Below are 18959 nucleotides of genomic sequence, written 5' to 3'. Positions count from 1 at the left end.
TTTGGCCCTGCAGCGTATGCCACCTGCAGGAGGGGCATAACCTGTCTTCAATTCGTTGAAAGATGCTTTGATGATGAATGAGGTCACTCCTGTCCCAGAGTCCTTGGTTTCTTGGGTAGTTCCTTGGGATTAACTGAATGCACAGCACCAGACAGTACAAAGTCTTTAAGGACAACACACATTGTTATGTGATGGAGCTCAGTGGAGTTGCTGCTCTTCATCCCTTAATTGGGACATCCCTGATGATGAACCAAACCCAAGGATCACAGACTCTAAGCAAATATCAGGCAGTCATCTTACTACTGGCCCAAAATTGGCCTCATCTACATGTGTTCACAACCTCTTGGATGATTGTTTGAGAGATGCCCCTTTGTGGTAAAGGAATTCTAGGAATCTCTTGACTCAGAGATACTCAAAATAGAAATCAAGGTAGCACTTGTTCTGTACCTTACTAGGTCTACAATACAAGGACTCAAAAGGACACTCGTCATCCCCCTTGGAGTTCTGACACTACTGATAGTGACCATGGTGCTTCTCAGAGGATACAGTGCTGTGCTCCCCAACAAGGCATTCGATGGAAGTTTCACCTCCCCTATGGGTCTCAGGCTCCTAGAGCACCAGACTGGCTTATTGAAATATGTTGAATGAAAGATGTCCTGTTAAGTCATCAGGAGTGAATTATAATGAGTCTTCTTCATCTCTTTATTTGATTTTTTGTTGTTGTTTGTTTTTGTTTTTGTTTTTGTTTTTTTGAGGAAGATTAGCCCTGAGCTAACTGCAGCCAATCCTCCTCTTTTTTGCTGAGAAAGGCTGGCCCTGAGCTAACATCCGTGCCCATCTTCCTCTACTTTATACGTGGGACGCCTACCACAGCATGGCTTGTCGAGTGTTGCCATGTCCGCACCCGGGATCCGAACAGGCGAACCCCAGGCCACTGAAGTGGAACGTGTGCACTTAACCGCTGCGCCACTGGGCTGGCCCCCCCATCTCTTTATTTGAAAAACTTCAAGTATTTTTAGAGCAATTTTAGGTTTACAGAAGAATTGATCAGGATTTACAAAGTTTCCACATCACCCTTCTCTCTACATCCATACAGTTTGCACTATTTTTCTCATTTTGCATTACTGTGGGACGTTTGTTATAGTTTCTGACCCATATTGACGCATTACAGTGCATGCTGCACATTAGCGTTGACTCTGTGTGTTACACACTGTGTGGGTTTTGGCAAATGTGTAATGACGTGGACCCATCATTTCTGTATCATGGAGTCTAGTTTCGCTTCCCTGAAACTCCTCTGTGCTCCACCTATTAACTCATCCCTCCTCCGACCCCCAAATCCTTCACAACCAAAGGCCTTTCTAGTGGCTCATGGTTTGTCTTTTCCAGAATCTCATATACTTGGAATCACACACTACATAGCCTTGTCACATTGGCTTCTTTCCCTTGGCAATATGCTTTTAAAGTTCCTCCATGTGTTTTCATGGCTTGATATCTCATTTTTTAATCACTAAACAGTATTTCATTGTATGGACGGACCACCGATTGTTTTTGTCTATTTGACTATTGCAGGACAGCTTGCTTAAAACTCTAGCTCTTGCCAGTTATGAATAAAGCTCCGAAAAACATTCATGTGTAAGTTTTGTGTTAACATAAAGTTTTAACTCATTTGGGAAAATACCAAGGAGTGTGATGCTGGATCTTACTTTGTGTAGCAAGGGTGTATTTTGTTTTCAAAGAAAGTTTCTGTCTTCCAATGTAGGCACACCAAATTCCATCTCCACCAGCAGTGAATGAGGATTACCTGTAGTTTTGCATTTTCACGAATATTTGGTGTTCTGTTTTGTATTTTCCCCATTTAATAAGTGTTGAATGATACCTCGTTGTTTTGTTTGCAATTTCCTAATGACATTTGATGTGGAGCATGTTTTTATATGACTTATTTCCCATCTGTGTATCTTCAGTGAAAGCTTTCTGTGCAGATCTTTTGCCCAGTTTTTAATTGAGTGGTTTGTTCTGTGACCATTGAGTTTTAAGAGTTCTTTGGATATTTCAGATACCAATCATTTATCCAATATGTGTTTTAAAAAGATTTTCTCTTATTCTGTGAATTCTGCTTTTATTCTGTTAACGCTGTCTTTCTCAGAGCAGGAGTTTTCCATTTTAATGATGTAATTTTTGTTTTTCTTTTGTGGACCTTGCTTTTTGGTTTTGTATCTAAAAATTCATTTCAAAACCCAAGGTCATCTAGCTTTCCTCCTATGTTTTCTTCCTGGAGTTTATTCTTTTGGCATTTCACATTTAGACCTGTGATGTGTTTTGACTTAATTTTTGTGAAAAGTGTAAGCCCCATGTCTACATTTTTGTGTGTGTGTTTGCATATAGATATCCATTATTTCCACCAACGTTTGTTTAAAAGACTTTCTTTGGGGCCGGCCTGGTGGCGCAGCAGTTAAGTTCACACGTTCTGCTTCTCGGGGTCCCAGGGTTCACCAGTTCAGATCCCGGGTGCGGACATGGCACCACTTGGCAAAAGCCATGCTGTGGTAGGTGCCCCATGTATAAAGTAGAGGAAGATGGGCATGGGTGTTAGCTCAGGGCCAGTCGTCCTCAGCTAAAAGAGGAGGATTGGCAGTAGTTAGCTCAGGGCTAATCTTCCTAAAAAAAAAAAAAACCCCAACAACAACAAAAACAAATAAAAGACTTTCTTTTTCATTTGAATTGCCTTTCCTTCTTTTTCAAGGATCACCTGACTCTGTTTGTGTGGGGCTATATGGAAAGCAGTTGACTCATGTATTCTTCAACCTTGGTATATTCTGTTAATTCCAGGACTAACAGAATTAGTTAGTTGTGAATTCTTTCAGACGTTTAACAGAGACAGTTATGCCATATGGAACAATTGTTATAAATTTAGCTACAGGATTCAGAAAGATGTTCTTTCTTAAGAAGTGGAAGTTCTCCTCTATTACTGGTTTCTTATAAGTGGATTTTGGATTTTATCAAATCCTTTTTTATTTTCATTTCACAGTCCTTTCCTCTCTGATATTACTAACTTCTGTCTTCCTTTTTTTGTTATCTTGACTAGATGTTTATCAGTTTTATTAGTCTTTTCATGAACCAGCTTTTTTGCTTTAATTTTCTCCATTGATTTCCATGAGATTGATTTCTTTCATAATTTTTATTTCTTTTATCATGCCTATGGGTTTAATTTGTTCTTATTGTAATTTTTTTCTAACATAGATGCTTACATTACTGATGATAGATCTTTGGTTTTTCTGGGTTTTGGGTTTTTTGTTTTTTTGTTTTTTTTGGAGGAAGATTAGCCCTGAGTTAACATCTGCCAATCCTCCTCTTTTTGCTGAGGAAGACTGGCCCTGAGCTAACATCCGTGCCCATCTTCCTCTATGTTATATGTGGGACACCTACCACAGCATGGCTTGCCACGCGGTGCCATGTCCGCACCTGGGATCCGAACTGGTGAGCCCTGGGCTGCCGAAGCAGAATGTGCACACTTAACCACTTGGCTACGGGGCCAGCCCCTACATTCTTTCTGATAAATTTTTGAACATTTCACTCACAGCAGGTATACTCATGACAGAGTTCATCAATTTTTGTCTAAGAAAGTTCTTGTATCTCCTTTATTTTTGAAGGATAATTTTGCTTGACAGAGTTCTAGGAGAGTGGGGTTTTTTCCCCAAAAACTTTAAATATTTCATTCTACTCTTTTTGCTTGTATGATTTTTTAAAAGAAGTCCAATTTAATTCAAATCTCTGTTTCCTTGTAACTAAGTTGTGTTCCTTCTCTTGGATTTCTCCGTATGTTCTCTGTTTTTCATTCTCTAGTTTGAATGTGATATCCTCTAGTGTGCACTTTTGTAGTTATCATATTTAGTGTTCTCTGAGCTTCTTGCATGTACAGTGTGCTGGCTGTCATTAATTTTAGGATGTTTAGGTGATTATCATTTCACTTGTTTTTTCTGTTTCTTTCCCTTCAGGTATTCCCATTGTGTGTATTTTAAATCTTTTGTTAAAGACAATTGTCCTAGGCATCATGGCTACTGTGTTCCATCTTTTTTTTTATTTGTCTTTCCATTAGAGTCTGGTGAAACAGATGTTTTTCAGTACAGACTTTGTTAAGAACAGAATCTCGGGCATATTTCAAAATGCTGTGCTTCACTGTTCTGTGGCAGCCCTACCTGTGGGATCACTTCTCACCAAAAAGCTGTGGCTCAGCCCCCATTAAGGTGCCCACCCACGGAGCACAGCACAGGTGAGAAGCTGCCCCGCCCATAGAGTACAGCAGCCCATGGGACTCACTGAGTGGTGGATCAGACTCCATGTAGGTGCCCCTCCCACCTAGTGCAGCATCTCAGCCAGTCTCATGCTGAGTGCAGTGGCCCCACCAATGTGAGAGCAACCTGCCTACTGAGCACAGACACCCCAGCTATGGTCTGTGTCACCCACCCAGCACAGAGGCCATGCCCATATGACCAATACCTGCAGAGTGTCTGTGGCCAGCCTGTGCAGATGCAGAGCAGCCCTAGCAACACAACTTCCAGCACACAGGGCAGGATCAGAAGACACAGCTCTGCTCCCCCCGAGTGGTGGCAGGTGGAAGCTGCAACCTGATAGTACCACAAATGTGCCAGCAAAGGATCAATTTGTCAAAAATTCAGAGCTGAAGGAAAATGACAAGTCTCTTGAAAACAGTACTGAAGTCACAGAACTTTACAATCTAGAGGAGAAAGAATTCACCGTAATTGTCATAAAGAAACACAGTGAGTTACAAGAAAACTCAGAGAATTCAGTGAGCTCAAGAATAAAATTAATGAGCTGAAGAAGTACTTCACCAAAAAAATTGAAGCTCTAACAACAACAAAAACCCCCCAGAAATTCTGGTTATGAGTAACACAGTGAGATAAAAAATCATCTAGAAACCATAAGAAATAGAGCTGATGTTATTGAGGATAGAATTGGTGAGTTGGAGGACACAAATAAAGAAATACTTCAGGTAGAGGAGGACAGAGAGCTAAAATTCTTTTTAAATGAAGAATTTCTTTGAGTAATATCTGACTCAATTAGGATGAGCAAAGTAAGGATTACAGGAATTCCAGAGGGAAAAAAGAGGGAGAAAGTAGCAGAGAGCTTGTTCATACAAGCAATACCTGAGACTTCCCAAAGCTGGGGAGGAAAATGGACTTAGTAGTACGTGAAGTCAATAGAACTCCTAATTACATCAATGCAAAAAGATCTTCTCCAAGGCATATAATATTAAAACTGGTGAAAGTCAATGGCAAAGAAAAAATATTGAGGGCAGCAAGGCAGAAGAAAACCTACAAAGGAACCCCTATCAGGCTTTCGGCAGATTTCTCAGCAGAAACCATACAGACTAGGAGAGAATGGAATAATATATTCCAAATCCTGGAAGAGAAAAATTTCAGCTGTGAATACTCTATACAGTGAAACTAACCCTCAGATATGATGGAGAAATAAAAGCTTTCCCAGATAAACAAAAGCTGAGGGAGTTCATCACCACTAGACCTCCCCTATAAGAAATGGATCAAGGATGCCCTCATATCTGAAACAAAAATGCAGAGGTCTACAAAGCTTTGAGCAAAGTAATAAATAGACACACAGAATCAAAAAACTGCAGCTCTGTTTCCGAACAGGGTAGCAAATACTTAATTATAGCTTAAAATCTCAAGGGAAGGAAAGCGTCAAAAGTATCAGTAAACACTTCAACTTAGTCACAAACTCACAACAGAAAACTGAATAATTTGTGACAACAATATCTTGGGGAAGAAGAAAGGAATGGGACCTGCTTAGGCTATGGAGATAAGAGGCTATCAGAAAATGGACTGTCTCATCTATGAGATTTTTTTTTAATACAAACCTGACAGTAACCCCTAAACTAAAAATTAGAGCAGAGCCACAAAAAAAGGAAAACTGAGAAAATCACCACAGAAAAGCACCAAAATGAAATGGCAGTCAGAAATACAAGAGAAACAATGGAAATGTAGAACAACCAGAAAACAAGAGATAAAATGACAGTATCAAGCTCTCATATATAAGTAATCACTCTACATGTAGATGGATTGAATTCTCCAATCAAAGGACACAGAGTAGCTGGATGGATTAAGAAACAAAACCCAACAATACACAGCCTCGGGGAAGCACATCTCAGCTCTGAAGACTAACATAGGCTCAGAGTGAAAGGATGGAAGATGATACTCCAAGCAAATGGAAAACAGAAGAAAGCAGGTATTGCCATACTTAGAGCAGACTTCAAAATTTAGAAAAAGAATGAGAGAGGGGCCTGTCCCATGACCAAGTGGTTAAGTTCGTGCGCTCTGCTTCAGCGGCCCAGGGTTTCGCCCATTTGGATTCTTGGCACAGGCATGGCACCACTCATCAATGCCATGCGGAGGTGGCGTCCCACATAGCAGAACCAGGGACACTCACAATGGGAATACACAACCATGTACTGGGGGGGCTTTGGGGAGAAAAAGAAGAAGGAGAAAAAAAAAGATGGGCACAGTTGTTAGCTCAGGTGCCAATCTTTAAAAAAAAAAAGAGAGAAAGAGGGGCTGTATATGAGGGAAAAGGGACTTTCCACCAAGAGGACACACCTAACACAGAAGCATGAAAGTATATAAAGCAACTATTAATAGACCTAAATGGAGAAATTGACAGCAAAACAATAATAGTAGGGGACCAAAACACCGCACTTACATCAATGGGTAGATCATCCAGACAGAAAGTCAACAAGGAAATACTGGAATTAAACGAAAAGCCATACCAGCTGGACTTAATGGATATCTATAGAACACTCCATCCAAAAACAGCAGAATACACATTCTTCTCAAGTGCACATGGAATATTCTCAAAGATAGGCCATATGTCAGGAAACAAGGCAAGCCTTGATAACGTTAAGAAAATTGAAATCATATCCAGCATCTTACCACAATGGTAGGGAACTAGGAATCAGATACAAGAAAAAGCTGGGAAAGTCACAAATATGTGGAGACTAAATAATATGCTACTGAACAACCATTGGACCAATGAAGACATCAAAGGAGAGATTTAAAAAATACCTGGGGAGAAATGAAAATTAAAATACAACATACCAGCTCTTATTGGATGCAGCAAAATTGGTACTAAGAGGGAAATTTATAACAATACAGGCAAGAAAAATCTCAAATAGTGTTAAACTACACCTAACAGAACTAGAAGAAGAAGAAGAAGAAGAAACAAAGGCCAAAGTCAGCAAAAGGAGGGGAATAATAAAAATTAGAGCAGAAATAAATGATACAGAGACTAAAAAAGCAATAGAAAGTGTTGATGAGACTAAGAGCTGATTCTTTGAGAATATAAACAAAATTGAGAAACCTTTAGTCAGACTCACTGAGAAAAGAAGAGAGAAGGTGCAAATAAGCAAAATTAAAACTGAAAGAGGAGAAATCACAATGGATATCACAGAAATACACAGGATTATGGTAGAACACTATGAGGAACTATATGCTGACAAATTGGATAACCTAGAAGAAATAGATAAGTTCTTAGACTCTTCCAAAATTGAATTAAGAAGAAATAGAGAATCAGAATAGACCAATCACAAGTAAAGAAACAGAAACAGCAATCAACAATCTCCCCCCAAAAAACAAAAATCCAGTACCAGATGGCTTCACTGGAGAATTCTACCAAACATTCAAAGATGACAATACCTATCCTTCTCAAACTATTCCAAAAAATTGAAGAAGACAGAATGATTCCTAACTCATTCTGTGAGGTCAACATTACCCTAACAACAAAACCAGAGAAGGACAACACAAAGAAGGAAAATTACAGGTTAATGTCACTGATCAACCTAGATGCAAAATCCTCCACAAAATATTGGCAAATCGAATAGAGCAATACATTAAAAGGATCATACACCATGAGCAAGTGCAATTTATACCAGGGATGCAGAGATGTTTCGACATCCACAAATCAATCTGAGACACCACATTTACAAAATCAGAAATAAAAAGTCACATGATCATCTCAATGGAGAAAGCACTTGACAAGATCCAACATGCATTTATGATAAAAGCCCTAAATAAAATGGACATAGAAGGAAAGTACCTTAACATAATTAAGGCCGTATATGACAAACCCACAGGCAACATCATAGTTAATGGTGAAAAACTGAAAGATATCCCTGAGAACAGAAAGAAGACAAAGATGCCCACTTTCACCACTTTTATTCAACATATTACTGGAGGTTTTGGCCAGAGCAATTAGGCAACAAAAAGAAAAAGGAATCCAAATACGAAAGGAAGAAGTAAAACTTTCGCTGTTTGCAGATGACATGATTCTATATATAGAAAACCCTAAAGAATCCACTAGAAAACTATTGGAAATAATCAACAACTACACCAAAATTGGTAGGTCCAAAAACATCATACAAAACTGAGGTGCATTTCTGTACACTAATAACAAACTGGCTGAAAGAGAACTCAAGAATTCAATCCCATTTACAATTGTAACAAAAAGCGTGAAATATCTATGGATAAATTTAACCAAGGAGGTGAAAGACCTATACAATGACAACTATAAGACATTATTGAAAGAAATTGGAGAAGACATAAAGGAATTTAAAGATATTCCATGCTCATGGATTAGAAGAATAAACATAATTAAAATGTCCGTATTACCTAAAACAATCTACAGATTGAATACAATCCCAATCACAATGAATGATAAAATTTATATGGAACTAAACAAGATCCTGAATGACAGCAATCTTGAGAAAAAAGAACAAAGCTGGAGGCGTCACAATCCCTGACTTCAAAATGTACTACAGAGCTATTGTAATCAAAACAGCAAGATACTGGCACAAAAACGGACACAAAGATCAATGGAACAGAATTGAAAGCCCAGAAATAAAACCACACATCTACGCATGCAAATCTTCAAGAAAGGAGCCAAGAACATACAATGGAGAAGGGATAATCTCTTTAATAAATGGTGTAGGGAAAACTGGACGGCCACATGCAAAAGAATGAAAGTGTACCATTATCCTATACCGTACTGAAAAATTAACTCAAAATAGATGAAAGACTTGAATGTAAGACCTGAAACCATAAAACTCCTAGAAAAAAACATTGACAGCACTCTTTGACATCGGTCTTAGGAGCATGTTTTCTAATACCATGTCTGCTCAGGCAAGGGAAACAAGAAAAAAATGAACAAATGGGACTACGTCAGACTAAAAATCTTCTGCAAGGCAAAGGAAACCATGAAACAAATGACAACCCTACCAACTGGGAGAAAATATTTGCAAATGACATATCGGACAACGGGGTTAGTTTCCAAAATATATAAAGAACTTAGGCTATTTAAAAAAAAAAAAATCAAAAAATGGGCAGGGGATCTGGACAGAAACTTTTTGAAAGAAGATGTACAGATGGCCAACAGTCCCATGAAAAGGTGTTTAACATCACTAATTATTAGGGAAATGCAAATCAAAACTACAATGAAATATCACTTTACACCTGTCAGAATGGCCACAATTAAAAAGATGAAAAATAACAAATGTTGGAGACAATGTGGAGAAAATGGAACCCTCAGACACTACTGGAAGGAACACAAACTGGTGCAGCCACTATGGAAAACAATATGGAGATTTCTCAAAAAGTTAAACATAGAAATACCATATGATGCAGCTATCCCAGTACTGGGTATTTATCCAAAGAACATGAAATCAACAACACAGAGATTTATGTTCCCCTATGTTCATTGCACCATTTTTCACAATAGCCAATTTGTGGACACAACAGATGTATCCATCAACTGGTGAATGTATAAAGAAGACGTTGTGGGGGCCGGCCTGATGGTGCAGCGGTTGGGTGTGCACATTCCGCTTTGGTGGCCCGGGGTTCACCAGTTCGGATCCTGGGTGCTGACATGGCACCGCATGGCAAACCAGGCTGTGGTGGGCATCCCACGTATAAAGTAGAGGAAGATGGTCATGGATGTTGGCTCAGGGCCAGTCTTCCTCAGCTGAAGGAGGAGGATTGACAGATGTTAGCTCAGGGCTAATCTTCCTTGAAAAACAAAAAAAAAAAGGAAGAAGATGTGTATATACACAGTGGATTACTACTTAGCCACACGAAAGACAAAATCATCCCATTTGCCTCAGTATGGATGAACCTTGTGGGTATTATGTTAAGTTGAATAAGCCATACACAGACAAATCCTGTATGATTTCACTTATATGTGGATTATAAACAAACAAATGGATAAAAAGTCAGATTAGTGATTACCAGAGAGGAAGGGGATGGGGGGTTAGGTGAAAGAGTAAGGGCACATAGGTATGGTGATGGATAAAAAGTAGATTATTGATGGTGATCATGATGTAATCTATACAAAAATTGATATATAATAATGTTGACCTGAAATAACGCAATGTTATAAACCAATATGACATCAATAAAATAATTTTAAAAACAAAAAAAATGCTGTTTCTTTTTTCCTGTTTTTTTGCTTTTTGTTTTTTGTGGGGAAGATTGGCCCTGAGCTAACATCTGTTGCTAATCTTTTTTTCTCTTGAGGAAGATTTTCACTGAGCTAACATCTGTACCAGTCTTCCCCTATTTTATGTGGGATGCACCACAGCATGGGTTGATGAGTGGTGCTAGGTCCACGCCCAGGATCCAAACCTGCAAGCCCCAGGCCACTGAAGTGGGGTGTGTGAACTAAACCACTGTGCCACCTGGCCAGCCCCTCTTTTTTTCCATTTTTTGACACACTCATTTCCCCTGTGACCTCCAGGGTCTCATGGATCTCAGAAGAATTGTTCATTTCAAGTTTGTTCATTTTCTTCTTGTGAGATCAAGAATGACAGCTTCTAAGCTCCTTAAGTGTCAGATCAGAAGTTGGCAGGGCATCATCCAGAGTGGCTGGTCAGAAAACATGTCCTCTTGAAGTTGGAGAATGGAGATTTTATGTTCTTTTGGAGGAAAGCACTGTTGAATACTTTACATATTCTATAATCATGGCCATTGACCATCAAACTTTTGTGGACTTCAGTGAGCTCCTGTGGAAGCTGCAGCTCTTAACCTGCTCCTCAAGGGCAGCAAGGCAAGTACACTATTAGCAGTTGACCAAAAAGAGCTCTTATGGCACACTGTTTTAGCACTATATGATCTGAAATTAGTTTGAAGTAGCCTTGAGGCACATGCATATAGGGATTTTTATGGTCTAAGTTGTCACGCCTTCTCCCTCATGTCTGACCTTTAAGTTGCAAATAACTTTCTAGCCTCATCTATCATACTGGGAGAGAAAGGAAGGACTGAGTCTATGATAAATATTACACAAGTTAAAAACAATGCTTCCCCACAGAAGTATTTACATTCAGCCAGCTGTGTGTGATTCCTTGTAATGGCCTGGAGTACTGTAGCATAATGTGGCCAGCTGGGCTTTGTTGAAAGTTTTATTTCTAATACCAGATGACCCACCCATCCCACTACTGGGTATCTATCCAAAGAACTTGAAATCAGCAATTTGAAGAGATCCATGCACCCCTATGTTCATTGCAGCACTATTCACAATAGCCATGATGTGGAAGCAACTCAAGTGCCCATTGACTGATGACTGGATAAAGAAGAGGTGGTATATATATGCAATGGAATACTACTCAGCCATAAAAAATGACAAAGTCATCCCATTCACAATGACATGGATGGACCTTGAGGGTACTATGTTAAGCAAAATAAGCCGGATAAAGAAAGACAAACACTATATGATTCCACTCATATGTGGAAGATAAACAAACACATGGACGAAGAGAACTATTTAGTGGTTACCATGGGGAAGGGGGCTCGGGGGTGTGCACAAAGGGTTCAGGAGTGCACCTAAAAGATGACTGACAATAATATACGAGTGGAATTTCACAATGTTGTAAACTATCATAACCTCAATTAAAACAAATAAAAACTTTTATTTCTGCAGGCCTCCTGGACTTTCTGTTTGGTGATGGGACTAGACAAAATTAAGTTTTCAGTTCTTCACTATGTTTTTATTCATTGAAACCTCAGGCAGGCTTGACCCTCTGCCTCATGGAGTGTTGTAACTGGTGGGTAATAAGAGGATGAAAGAAGTTTTCTCACCAAGAATTGTCAGTTAAAATGTCCATACTACCTAAAGCAATCTACAGATTCAGTGCTATCCCAATCAGAATCCCAAGAACATTCTTCACAGAAATTGAACAAACAATCCTAAAATTCATATGGGGCAACAAAAGACTGCGAATTGCTAAAGCAATCCTGAGCAGGAAAAACAAAGCCGGCGGAATCACAATCCCCGATTTCAAAACATACTACAAAGCTACAGTGATCAAAACAGCATGGTACTGGTACAAAAACAGGTCCACAGATCAATGGAACAGAATTGAAAGCCCAGAGATAAAACCACACATCTATGGACAGCTAATCTTCGACAAAGGAGCAGAGGGCCTACAATGGAGAAAAGAAAGTCTCTTCAACAAATGGTGCTGGGAAAACTGGACAGCCACATGCAAAAGATTGAAAATTGACCATTCTTTTTCACCACACACCAAAATAAACTCAAAATGGATCAAAGACCTAAAGATTAGGCCTGAGACAATAAGTCTTTTGGAAGAGAATATAGGCAGTACACTCTTTTACATCAGTTTCAAAAGAATCTTTTCGGACACTATAACTCCTCAGTTGAGGGAAACAATAGAAAGAATAAACAAATGGGACTTCATCAGACTAAAGAGCTTCTTCAAGGCAAGGGAAAACAGGATTGAAACAAAAAAAACAGCTCACTAATTGGGAAAAAATATTTACAAGCCACATATCCGACAAAGGGTTAATCTCCATAATATACAAAGAACTCACACGGCTTAAAAACAAAAAAACAAACAACCCAATCAAAAAATGGGCAGAGGACATGAACAGACATTTCTCAAAAGAAGATATGAATATGGCCAATAGACACATGAAAAGATGTTCATCATCGCTAATCATCAGGGAAATGCAAATCAAAACTACACTAAGATATCACCTTACACCCATTAGATTGGCAAAAACATCCAAAACCAAGAGCAACAAATGTTGGAGAGGTTGTGGAGAAAAAGGAACCCTCATACACTGTTGGTGGGAATGCAAACTGGTACAGCCACTATGGAAAACAGTATGGAGATTTCTCAAAAAGTTAAAAATAGAAATACCCTATGTATGACCCAGCCATCCCATTACTGGGTATCTATCCTAAGAACCTGATATCAGAAATCTCAAGAGTCCGTTGCACCCCTATGTTCATCGCAGCATTATTTACAATAGCCAAGACGTGGAACCAGCCTACATGCCCAGAAACTGATGATTGGATAAAGAAGATGTGGTATATATACACAATGGAATACTACTCAGCCATAAAAAAAGACAAAATTGGCCCATTCACAACAACGTGGATGGACCTCGAGGGTATTATGTTAAGCGAAATAAGCCAGTCAGAGAAAGACGAACTCTATATGACTCCACTCATAGGTGGAAGTTAGTATATTGATAAGGAGATCAGATCGGTGGTTACCAGGGAAAAGGGGGGGTGGGGGGAGGGCACAAAGGGGGAAGTGGTGTACCCACAACATGACTAACAAAAATGTACAACTGAAATCTCACAAGGTTGTAATCTATCATAACATTAATAAAAAAAAATGATAACATTTGTTTCATTTGTATGGCATTTCTGTCATTTCCCAACATGCTCTGGCCCCTGCCATTACAGAGAAATACAATATAGGGTGATCACAGTAAAAATGTGAAAATAATTTTCATGTGTTCATAATGCTGTTAAATTGAGGAAGTGTTTACAGAAAAATAGTCTGTTTTTGATGATCTCATCATAGAATAAATATTTGGAAATGACATAGTCATACACAACCTTCCTTCAAATGGAGTATATGTCCCCATTGCTGTCAGTCTTATGCATCCAACACTATACATGTTTGTGGTGTTTTAGGACTCAGTGACCATTGAGGACGTGACTGTGAACTTCACCCCAGAGGAGTGGGCTTTACTGGATCCCTCACAGAAGAAACTCTACAGAGATGTGATGTGGGAAACCTTCAGGCACCTGGCCTCAGTAGGTAAGAATGAGGACATTCCTTCATGTCATCAATGAGAGAACAAGTGTATCTTGACATCAATGTGGTTCCAATATGTAGAATGTGGAAATGGAGGATATTGGTAAATAAGCTAGAAATGGTCATAGCTCATCATGAGCTTAGAATCTAAAAATTTTTCTGTAATTTCTTTTTTTTTTTAAAGATTTTATTTTTTCCTTTTTCTCCCCAAAGCCCCTCCCGGTACCTAGTTGTATATTCTTAGTTGTGGGTTCTTCTAGTTGTGGCATGTGGAACACTGCCTCAGTGTGGCTCGATGAGCAGTGCCATGTCCACGCCCAGGATTCGAACTGATGAAACACTGGGCCGCCTGCAGTGGAATGCGTGAACTTAACCACTTGGCCACGGGGCCGGCCCCCTGTATTTTCTAATACTTTGGAATCAACTTTCTGGGTCTGTATTTCAGGAAAAACGTCGGACGATCTTGATGTTGAAGATCAGTACAAAAACCCGGAGGAAAAACTAAGGTGAGTCATACAATAGAAAGCAGCATCTCAAGTGAGAATCCTGGTATGTTATAAAATTTTAAAAAGAAGCAAACAAAACAAATAAGCTTTGTTTCAAATTTAGTTATTTTTCAAGCTTTTCACCAAATATACTTTCTGAAATTTGATGTAGAGATTCAGTTTTTGTGAAATACTTCACTTGGGAATAGTATTAATAAAACCTATACAGGAATATCAGTTCTTGGATAATCGTAAGGTTGAAGTCCCCTTGTAGAACATTCACTATATTCAAATTCAGACAATTCAGATGAGTCAGAAAACCTAAAGTTTTTCTACAAATCATAGAAAATATATCAGATATAAAATCATTAATAATATGCTTCCCAATTTTTACAGAAACCGTCTGATAGAGAGACTCTGTGAAAGTGAAGAGAGTACTCAATGTGGAGAAAACTTCAGCCTTATCCCAAATCTCAATCTGAGCAAGAAAACTACTGGAGCTAAACCATGGGGATGCAGCGCAGGTGGAAAAGTGTTCATGCATCATTCATCCCTTAATAGGCATGTTAGATATCACACTGAACAGAAACCATACGAGTATCAAAAATATGCAGAGAAGCCATTTAAATGTAAGGAATGTGGGAAAGCCTTCAGTTTTCCCAGTTTTCTTCAAAAACATGAAAGAACTCATACTGGAGAGAAATCCTATGAATGTAAAAAATGCAGTAAAGCATTTAATTCTTCCAGTTCTCTTCAAATACGTGGAAGAACTCACACTGAAAAGAAGCCTGTTGGATGTAAAATACGTGGTAAAGCCTTCAGGTTTTCTAGTAATGTTCAACTACGTGAAAGAACTCACACTGGAGAGAAACCCTATGAATGTAAGGAATGTGGGAAAACTTTTATACATCCCTCAAGCCTTCGATTACACATGATCCTTCACACTGGAGATGGACCTTACAAATGTAAGAAATGTGAGAAAACATTCCTTTCTTCCAGTGTATTTCAAATACATGGAAGGAGTCACACTGGAGAGAAACCGTATGAATGTAAAGTATGTGGTAAAGCCTTCAGTCGTTCCAACTGTGTTCAACGACATGAAAGAACTCATACTGGAGAAAAACCTTATGAATGTAAAATATGTGGGAAAGCATTCAGTTATTCCAGTTCTATTCAACGACATGAGAGAACTCACACTGGAGAGAAACCCTATGAATGTAGAAAATGCAGTAAAGCATACACTTCTTTGAGTTCTCTTCGAAAACATGAAATAATTCATACTGGAGAGAAGCCCTATGAATGTAAAATATGTGGGAAAGCCTTCAGTCATCCCAGCTCTATTCAACGACACGAAAGAACTCACACTGGAGAGAAACCCTATGAATGTAAAAAATGCAGTAAAACCTACACTTCTTCAAATTCTCTTCGAAAACATGAAATAATTCATACTGGAGAGAAACCCTGTGAATGTCAGGAATGTGGGAAAGCCTTCATTTGTCACACAGATGTTCGAAAACATCTGAGAGTGCACACCGGAGAGAAACCATATAAATGTAAAGAATGTGGGAAAGCGTTCAGTGGTTATAGTTCCTTAAAAATTCACAAAAGAACCCACACAGGAGAGATGCCCTATGTATGTAAGGAATGTGGTAAGGCTTTTATTTCTCTTCAAGGTTTCCAAGTACATGAAAGAAATCACACTGGAGAGAAACCCTATGAATGTAAAAAATGCAGTAAAGCATACACTTCTTTGAGTTCTCTTCGAAAACATGAAAGAATTCATACTGGAGAGAAGCCCTATGAATGTAAAAAATGCAGTAAAGCATACACTTCTTCGGGTTCTCTTCGAAAACATGAAATAATTCATACTGGAGAGAAACCCTATGAATGTCAGGAATGTGGGAAAGCCTTCATTTGTCACACAGATGTTCAAACACACCTGAGAGTGCACACCGGAGAGAAACCATATAAATGTGAAGAATGTGGGAAAGCATTCAGTGGTTATAGTTCCTTAAAAATACACAGGAGAACCCACACAGGAGAGACGCCCTATGTATGTAAGGTATGTGGTAAGGGTTTTATTTCTCTTCAAGGTTTCCAAGTACATGAAAGAAACCACACTGGAGAGAAACCCTATGAATGTAAAAAATGCAGTAAAGCATACACTTCTTTGAGTTCTCTTCGAAAACATGAAAGAACTCATACTGGAGAGAAACCCTATGAATGTAAAAAATGCAGTAAAGCATACACTTCTTTGAGTTCTCTTCGAAAACATGATAGAATTCATACTGGAGAGAAACCCTATGAATGTAAAATATGCAGTAAAGCATACACTTCTTCAAGTTCTCTTCGAAAACATGAAAGAACTCATACTGCAGAGAAACCCTTTGAAAGCCAAAAGATACAGTAAAGCTTTCACTACTCTCAGATCACTTCAAAGTCTTGAGAGATTTCACACAGAGAGAAACCCCATGAATGTCAGGAAATGGGAAAGCCTTTATTTCCAATGAAAACTTTCGAGGATATGGGAGAATGCCCACTAGAGGAAAAATCATATAAATGCAGAGAATGTGGGAAAGCCTTTTTTTCATCCCAGTTCTCTCTGAAGGCATGAAAGGACTCACTTGATAAAACCTCTTGAATGTAAACAGCATGAGAAAGACTTAAATTGGCCTTCTATGTGAAACTCCCACCAAAAACAAATATAAATAAGTCATATGAGAAAGCTTGATGGGAATTAGTTTGTGTATAATGTTCTAGAAAATTTTCAACATGAAATATTTGTTATAAAAGCTGTAAATATGTTGTGTTTACTAAGCCTCTAAGTGCAACATTTGATGGTGGATTTCTATTAATTACTTTCACAAGTGAATATGGTGGTGAGATTATTCTGCAAGTCATCCTTCATTAATAGTACAGAAACTTTAATAAGTAGTTTTTCTTGAATCATTTAATATTTTCTCATTAATTTTTAATACTGTTTAATTTTTCTATGTTAAGGTGCCACTGAAAAATGACAGTTTGTATTTCTCAGGATTTTCTTACTGGCCTTGATAGGACTAATCCATTGACTATATTGTTCTTTTCTTTGAGAAAGCTCCTTTTTTGGGGTGGTGGGTATAAGAGCCTGCTTCCATTTTCAATACTATTAAACAGTTGGAATAAGTTTTTATGTGTGGCAAGTTTATCAAAGAGTATACTTTCCTATAAATTCTTATTTTCACATTTGGGCCTTTATTCTTTGTCCTTCCTTCTGACTGGTATTTGGTGAATAGAGTTTGAATTAAGTAGAGGCCTGTGGCAGGGCAAGAAAATCTAGAGCTGGACACATCACCCCTGTACTGCATCATGTCAGTGAGGGTGATCTGAAGAGCTAGATCTTTAAGAATCTGTCCCGTTGCTGGCTCCTTGTTGGAATTCCCCAGTGGCCTCACTTGCATGAGATTTGGAAGGCAGAAGCACTCAAGGCCTTAGGCCGATTCTAGAGCCACCATATAAGGAGAGACACAGTTACATAGGAGCTTCAAGGACACCATCTTCCGTCCCATTTTCTGGGTTCTTTGCCCTTCTAGACAAAGTATCTTGAAAACCACCACCGACTGTTTCATTTCCATTTTCTTAGGGGTGTATTTTCCACTGATGGTTTCACAAGTTTCATATCAAAGATCCATTAGAGTTAAGGTTTTTCTGTCAGGTCTTTTGTGTCCACCAGGAAACCAGTACAAACTTCTGCAGCTGGGAGTATTCTCTGATTGCTCTCTTTTTTAGAGATCTTTTTAGATATCTGTAAAAGTTCTAATTTTATAGGAAACAGCTTATACTGTTCATAGTGCTAGTGAGCACGTCTTCTGATTCACTGTGGCATCTACAATGGGGCATCAAAAGAAGGACATGGGAGTTTGTTTCTCTGCTGCCTTGTGCAGCGGCTGCCTTCACGCAGTTCTTCCATGTGAGAATAATCTCCTTTCTCATGTCAGAAGACTGTGTGTGTTTCCTGTTACTTGGCACTGAATGTTTTCCCTCAATATGCTTCCAATAATATTTGATTGTATGTCATTAAACTACATGCATTTCCTTATGAAATAAACGCTCCTATAGTAGTTTCATTGATATATTTTATCAACTGTTCTAACCCATTGTATGCTAATAAATATTGTGTTCATTTCCTCAGATTATATTAAAATCTATGTTAATTATGGATATTCAGATATACTTGGCAATTTTCTTCATTTAATCATTACACATTATGAGTCAGTTTTATCATGAGTATAGAAATTAAAGTATTTTTCCATTATTTATGTATTGAGGAATATTAGCCCTGAGCTAAC

At 38.6% G+C, this 18959-nt stretch overlaps 1 protein-coding gene across 2 annotated transcripts in view; it reads left to right on the top strand.

Moving 5' to 3' along the window:
• LOC100630733 (zinc finger protein 709) overlaps positions 1 to 17801 on the top strand; it is a 29569-nt gene extending 11768 nt beyond the window's left edge. Inside the window, exons 2-5 of one of the 2 annotated variants that reach the window (XM_023646475.2) lie at positions 4094 to 4267; positions 14023 to 14149; positions 14592 to 14652; positions 15028 to 17801. In XM_023646475.2, coding sequence (XP_023502243.2) covers positions 14116 to 14149; positions 14592 to 14652; positions 15028 to 17041 — 2109 coding nt within the window. In that variant the 5' untranslated portion in view covers positions 4094 to 4267; positions 14023 to 14115 and the 3' untranslated portion in view covers positions 17042 to 17801. The remainder of the gene's footprint in view (positions 1 to 4093; positions 4268 to 14022; positions 14150 to 14591; positions 14653 to 15027) is intronic. The other variant, XM_023646474.2, reaches the window with a different exon arrangement.
• Positions 17802 to 18959: the final 1158 nt, after the last annotated feature.

The sequence above is a fragment of the Equus caballus genome, chromosome 7 (assembly GCF_041296265.1).
Source record: "Equus caballus isolate H_3958 breed thoroughbred chromosome 7, TB-T2T, whole genome shotgun sequence".
Classification (NCBI taxonomy): Eukaryota; Metazoa; Chordata; class Mammalia; order Perissodactyla; family Equidae; genus Equus; species Equus caballus.
This window is presented reverse-complemented; position numbering and strand designations above follow the sequence as displayed.